This window comes from Eucalyptus grandis, chromosome 5, assembly GCF_016545825.1.
Source record: "Eucalyptus grandis isolate ANBG69807.140 chromosome 5, ASM1654582v1, whole genome shotgun sequence".
Classification (NCBI taxonomy): Eukaryota; Viridiplantae; Streptophyta; class Magnoliopsida; order Myrtales; family Myrtaceae; genus Eucalyptus; species Eucalyptus grandis.
Window position 1 is genome coordinate 9,059,036 of NC_052616.1, and position 7,009 is coordinate 9,066,044.

The 7,009-nt window shown below is 43.9% G+C and overlaps 2 protein-coding genes across 2 annotated transcripts; both read left to right on the forward strand.

Moving 5' to 3' along the window:
* Positions 1 to 1,905: 1,905 nt before the first annotated feature.
* Positions 1,906 to 2,501, forward strand: LOC104446083. Its single transcript, XM_039313284.1, has 2 exons — positions 1,906 to 2,186; positions 2,231 to 2,501. The coding sequence occupies exons 1-2, from the start codon at positions 1,906 to 1,908 to the stop codon at positions 2,499 to 2,501; spliced, it is 552 nt and encodes a 183-aa protein (XP_039169218.1).
* A 3,205-nt stretch (positions 2,502 to 5,706) lies between these two features.
* LOC120293594 (late embryogenesis abundant protein At1g64065-like) lies at positions 5,707 to 6,330 on the forward strand. The gene has a single exon (XM_039313285.1). It carries the CDS (start codon positions 5,707 to 5,709, stop codon positions 6,328 to 6,330), a length of 624 nt encoding a protein of 207 aa, XP_039169219.1.
* Positions 6,331 to 7,009: the final 679 nt, after the last annotated feature.

Here is a 7,009-nt window from a genome sequence, read left to right on the forward strand (position 1 = left end):
TTCCTGTTATGTTCCTTGAACTCCGGTAGGTTTCCTTAGGTCGACGGATCCGTGCTCGGGCCTCGGCCGAGCCGAAATCTCTTAGTCCCATTAGTGCACATTACCCATTTATCGAGATGCCCCGCCAAAAACGAGCTCCGCCGTCCCTGACTTCAACCCGATCCTTCGACCGGAGCACCCTCGTCTAGCCGGAGACCGCCCGCGTCGTTTGCTGTCGCCATCTACCCTGTCGCGAACCGGGCGGATCGCGGAGCAGGAGCCGCGGGCCGACGAAGTGCCGTCCTCGACCGACACCCCGCCGCCGCCGCCGAGGCCCTCGACCTCAGGGGTCGAGCCGCCCTTCCTCCGCCTAGCCGAAGCGGAGCGGCCGTGCCTTGACCGGAAACCCCCCGGGGCTGCCCGCAGCCGTGTTTTCCCCGGTCGCGACCGAGTGTTCGCGAACTGGGGGACGCGGGCTGAGCTGGGCCAGATTGCGAATCCGGCCCGCTCAGCCCCTCTTGCTGGAGATGGGGCCTGCCGCAGAGGGCCCTTTTCGCAAAGGGTTGGGCCCGTTGAACGGACCCAACCGCAATTAATTGAAGGCCCGACCATTGTTTGGTCGGGCCTTCCTTTTTTCGGGCGGGCCAACCGGCCCGCCCCCAACCAGACCGAACTCCGACGGACCCGAACTCCGCCCGACCAGGTCAGACCCGGGTCGGGTCCGACCAGACCCGACCCGATCCGACGCGAAAAATATTATTATTATTTTGATTTTTGAATTAAAAATTAATTCAAAATTCAAAATTTTTTTCTAAAACCCAAAATGATGGGGTTTGGTTAGGAATTGCTTTTGTATTGCCTTTTAGTGTAATTAGGCATTTATTTGCTAGTATATTGATTATATGGCGTGTTTTTCTGCATATTTATTTATGTTTAATTACACTTGCTCAGTTTTATTGCAATTAGAATTTTGGTAGCTATGATTGTTACTTTAATGATTACGTACCCGTATGATTACCTCACATCTTATTGGATTGATGTAAAGTCAATCAAAACTGCCTAACAAAAATATTTTTTTCTAAAATGAACAAGATTAGATACTGAAAGGAAGCTAATTGGTCAATTAATGTAATCAATTCTCTGACCCTAGATTTTCTGGTTGTGTATGAAGTGAGTACACTCCCATATTTCACTTGATTTTTAGCTGACTCTAATAGTGGCAACTCATTTTATGCAAAAAATATCCCAACATCACGGGATATGGACTTAGGAGAGCCCGCGCTAATCATGAGCCTTAGACCCGTCATTTAGGCATCACCCCTAAACCTGTTCCCTTCCCTCTCGACGGTAGGTCGCGACAGGTGATTATAAGTCACAACTTACTCAGTATATAAACTGAGGTTTAACTTTCATTCTTAGCAAATGATTTTATTAAGACGGGTGGTTCAATTGGGCAAGCAACTTCCAGCCAAGCCAACCCCTTAGACGGTTCAGCTTTTGTATTGGAGCCCTCCATCAGATAAAAACAAATATTAAATTAAAAGAAGCTTCTATTGCTACCGTTTGTCGTAAATAAGAAGGCAATTTCACCAATTTAAAATCACGAGCATCTAGAAAATCAACAAAAACGAGCCTCAAAAACGTGTACGAAAATCCCGGGACCGCTGTTCGAGTCCTACTGCGATCATTTCCTCGTAAGGTCCCTATATATCTTATAGCATACGGAAGAAATACCCCTCAAAATCACTATATATAACCCGACATCGCCACCCAAACAAGCATTAACAACCCCTTCAAACGCATCCGAGCACTTCACCAGCGAAACGCAGCCGAGAAAATCTTCCTTTTCTTCGAGCAACCCATCGCTGAAACACCAGCTTTCGAGCACAATCAGAACCGAATATCACCCACAGACCAAAAATCAGGATGGTGTTCTACAGAAAGGATCAAGAGTCGCAGCAACTGACGGACGAGGAAAGGCGCAAGAAGAGGATGAAATGGACGATCGGCATCACTGCGTTCGTCATCTTTCAGGTAGTCCAGGCCCTCTTCTTTATCCTTGTCATCATGAAGTTCAAGTCCCCCAAGTTCAGGGTCGGTGAGTTCGACATCCAGTCCCTAAATGTCGGGACTCAGACTTCACCCTCATTCGACGTGACCTTCGTCGCCCCGATCCGGATCAAGAACACCAACTGGGGCCCCTTCAAGTACGATGCCACCACTGTTAACTTCATCTATGGAGGCGTTCAAGTGGGGAGGTGGCTATTCCGAAGAGCAAGGCCAACTTCAAGTCCACCAAGAAGATTGACGCCAACGTGACCTTGAACTCTACGAACTTGCCAAGCAGTTCAACTCTCGGGAGCGAGTTGAGCTCAGGGGTCATAACATTGAACAGCCGAGCTGAGCTCAAAGGGAAGGTGACGGTCATGTTCATGTTCAAGAAGAACAAGACATCGCAAATGAACTGCACTATGGCCATTGATGTGCCCACAAAGGCACTCAAGTCCTTGTCATGCAAATGAGAGTCGAGAGCTTGATCGTTGTATCAGATTGTTTGTGCGGTTGCTCATTTGCTTGCCACGAATTGTTTTTGAACTATGTGTCCTATTATCAGTCATTGGGTTCCGGTTGTGTGTATACTTGTCCGATTATCATTCACTGGGTTCCGGTTGTGTGTATACTTAGAATTTTATAAATTCTCTATTTGTACTGTGATTAGAATGGAGATTATTTTTGGTTAGATTTTGAAAGTAAGCCAATGCTGATCGTTTGGATGATGAGGCCTTACGATTGTACGAGCATTATCGTCTCAACTGAACACTATCCAAGATCAAATCTTGCAATCATGACTATAGTCACTGCCGCACTTCGACGGTGAAAGCGGAACAATGTCAAGTTCAGTAGTGCCAAAAAAATGGACTGAAGTCCTGTCTTGTCATTATCCAAATTTTAACTAATGATTCACGCATTGCACAACAAAAGGGGCTTCGAAATTCATTTGTACTCCTTGGCTTATAGAATGGACTGAAGTCCTTGGTGAGCAAACCCAATTGTGTGAGCGAATGGGAGGCCTTAACTGTCAAAGCTAAGTTTCAAGTAGATATGTTAAGATGGATCACAACCCATTCCTTAACTTATGTAGGTGTTATGATGGGTTATAAATGGTTAGTTATTGAGTAAATGGATCATTATTAAGTTTAAACACAATGCTAGTGTTAAGTGGGTCACAATTGGGTTATAAATTGGGTTATAGTTTATTTAGGCCCAATCCATTTCTGTGATTCATTCTTTGATCTCTCTCTTGCCTTCATTCCATCTCCTGCTCACTCATTTCGCACTTTTACTTCAATTTGGCTATGGATTTCTGTAAATTGGGTTAAATATAAAAAAAAAAAATTAGGAATATAGTTAGGTGAGATATAGGTCACTAAATTTGCATTACATGAAAATATATCAAATAAGTTATATGGGTCTATTTGAGTCGGACCATTTATGACTCGACTAGATTCACCTATTTGATGGGTCTAATCTCAAGCGACCAAAACGAATTGTGTAAGTGACCTGATAGGTGATGTCTAGACCTTCGACTTCAATGTCCTGCCTAAGTATGTCCTCGTGGGCTAGACTTGTGATCACCTCAGCCAATGACCGAAATGGCCAATGCTTGGATCCACCCATCGACGCCCAAGCCTGAGTTTTCGATCCCACTCGATCAAACCCAGGACCTCGACGAGCAGATTTTATAATCCCTACAGCTTGTAGGAGGACTCTTTCCGGGTCCCAACAGATGGACTCAGCAACATACCATACAATACAAGACTTCTGGCAAGGGATAAAGGTTTAGGTGGAGGAGAGGAAATATAATGGTGGCTTGAAATTAGGGATTTAAATGTTAATAACTTAATTCTACCGATGATTTTAGGCATCTAGATAGCATTGGAAAAAAAAAGTATACTGAGGATGATTTGCTATAACTAAGAAGGCCTATTTATCTATGCCAATTTGGCAATGTCATGCAGTTCTCATATACAACATGAAAATGTCAAATGTACCCCCTAAATTCACATCTCCATCTCATCCCTTCCTCGGACATTAGAACACAGGTCATTAAAGGCAAAAGTGGGCTCTACAATCTCAAATCACCGAATCGGCACGGCATATAGGTATGTCTACTATCTTCGACTGAGCTTATTGTTCTTTTTGAGTAAGCAAACATTTATTTATAAGATAAGCTGTTGGAGAGCGGGGAAGATTACACATTTAAGTCTCGAGCATGGAACGATTAATCAATAGTATTTGGACAGCAGAGCATAAGTCGTCATGAACACAAGTTCTTGGAAAGTGAACTCTGATCAGGACCAACATGCGAATCCTATTCTCTGATTACGTTAGGATGAGATCGGGATGGGGAAGGAAATGAAGGTAGCGCAACGAAAAGCAGAGGAAAATGATTTTTGAGCGTGTTGTTTGAACGATAAATCATCGAAAAAGAAACTTTTTGTATGACGATAAATGTAATTATAAATATTTTAATTTTTTTAATTAAGTCTTAACATTTTAACTATTTGTTAATATAGTCATCACAACCAAATTTGATCGGAAAAAAAGTTTAGGATTGAATTAACCGTCGTATAATAAATTTAAGATTTTTTAGATAACTATCTCGTTGTTCGGAAATTGGCAAGAAATTTTTTTATCATGTTAATATATGTTATCAAAAAGACCCTTTTGCCCTTGTCGACATGGTATTCAAATGTATTGGTGGAAATTCCACCATTCTCCAAGTCCTCTTCCCATTTCCTTTTCCACCGTCATCCAAGTCCTCCTCCCATTTCGGGGAGAGAACCCAATACGGCGGGCCCCCCTTCCTCCTTTTTTTTTTGTATTACAATTTTTCCCCTCGGCTTCTAGAACCCATCATTACTCCACGTCAGCAAACCCCGAATAAATCGTCTGACAAATAATTTCCTCGCTCCGCCAAGCACGGGTCGAATCCCTATAGTCACATTAATCTCACTCTTTTTTTTTTTTTTTAACTGGAAGTACATCGGAATCTGCCTTTATTGGCTTACGTGGATTTAGGGTCTCAAACATTAATCTCACTTTTCTCCCTCTAAATTCTCAAAATTTCGTCTTTAAAAAAGTCCACTATCCCACAAAACGACAAACTAAGCTGAACAGTCACTTTTCAAAATATCTAATTATATGTCAGGTCACACCTAAACTGGGGCTCCCCTCGTTTGAATTAAATGAGCGCACTATGTATGACCAAGACCGAAGCTTCCGCCGATGACCGTTGATGGGGTCCACCTTCGCCACCGTGTAGTTTCCTCTCAAACCCAAAAGTCATGACCATCTAGAAGTCAAAAGCATCCACCTTAATTTATTACGCCTTTTTTTCGTCTTTTGCCGTGTGTAACGAAGTTGCCTGGCGGATGTTCAAAGCAGGAATTCGTTTCCCCAGAAAAATCACTCCTTCACCCCCGACGCACACTTCATTCGGGTCACCCTCTAAAGACTATATATATCTTTCAATCCACAATGCAAAACATCAGCATTTCCTCCCACATCTCCTCCACTTCTCCCAGGGAAAAAGAAGCCACTTTGCTTAGGGGGAGGAACCCAGAAATTCACTCTCCGTTTGTTCTTCCTTCTTCTCGGGAAAGAAAAAAACAAAGAGAGAAAGAAAGAATCGAGAAAAACCATCGCCATATTAACTGAGCATCCATGGCGGACAAGAACCAGAACCAATACCACCCGGCGGAGGTGAACGGCTACCACCGGAGCGACCAGGAGTCGCTTGAGGAGATCGAGGAGGCGAGGCGCAAGAAAAAGATGAAGTGGACAATCGGCATCATCGCCTTCATCATCTTCCAGGTAGTCCAAGGCCTCTTCTTTGTCTTGGTCATCATGAAATTCAAGTCCCCTAAGTTCAGGGTGGCCGATTTCACCATCCCGACCCTGACCACCGAGGCGCAGACATCTCCCTCGTTCAACATGAGCTTCGTCGCTCCGATCCGGGTCAAGAACACCAACTGGGGTCCCTTCAAGTACGATGCTTCTACTGTTAACTTCATCTATGGGGACGTCCAAGTGGGACAAGCGACCATTCCCAAGGGCAAGGCCAACTTCAAGTCCACCAAGAAGATCGATGTGCCCGTGACCTTGAACTCCGGTGCTTTGCCTACTAGTTCGAACCTTGGGAGCGAATTAACCTTGAAAAGCCAAGGCGAGCTCAAAGGAAAGGTAACAGTCATGTTCATGTTCAAGAAGACCAAGATCTCAAAAATGAATTGCACCATAGAGATCAGTACATCAGCAAAGGAGGTCAAATCCTTGCATTGCAGCTGAGGCTGTTGAGACTTGAGAGGGCGGTTCTCGGTCTTGGAGCACTAGTATGCTTTGCTTATTATATGGTTCCACATGCTACAGAATCATAAACATACTCTATTTTCCTGGGGTTTCTTCTTAGCTAAGTGATGATGTATTCTATTTTTTGTTGATTCTACTTACCATCCAAATCGTTATTTCGCAATACCCACATGTTCGTATTACAATAAGTATCTTCAAGCATGTTCATTCGTTCTTAAAATCTTGAAATGATGAGCAATAATGAATGACACGGCACCAAAGATAAACTGACCTGAGGGGCACCTGTAGTTGAGGGAAATACGCATGATTGTGATTTGCGTCGGTGTCGTTCTTGGAACTCTGGTTTCAATCGAAAGCAAAGGCTAAGTCAAGTCTACCAGGGCGGGCGGAGACGGTAGTGCTCCACTCCAAAAGTCATCAAACCTCGAATAAACAAAGCGATTAATTTCTTCGATATAGAGCAACCGTGGATGCACGGGATTGATACATGTGAAGTCAACATCCTACCTCAAAATAGCCCCTTTTAGGCCTTAGGTTTTCCAGGGCAAAAATGAAGATCTCTAGCTAGTAAAGGAGTCTATGCACATGAGCTTAGCAATCATGGAAAACCGGAGCATAGCCCCACTCATATTGAATATACGAGCGACAAGAGGAGCAT

Excerpts from the sequence above, each read along its gene's own strand:
- LOC120293594 (XM_039313285.1), top strand. The coding sequence starts at position 5,707 with ATGGCGGACAAGAACCAGAACCAATACCACCCGGCGGAGGTGAACGGC.
- LOC104446083 (XM_039313284.1), top strand. The coding sequence starts at position 1,906 with ATGGTGTTCTACAGAAAGGATCAAGAGTCGCAGCAACTGACGGACGAG. Across the intron at positions 2,187-2,230 it reads ACCAACTGGGGCCCCTTCAA|TGGGGAGGTGGCTATTCCGA; the intron begins GTACGATGCCAC and ends GAGGCGTTCAAG.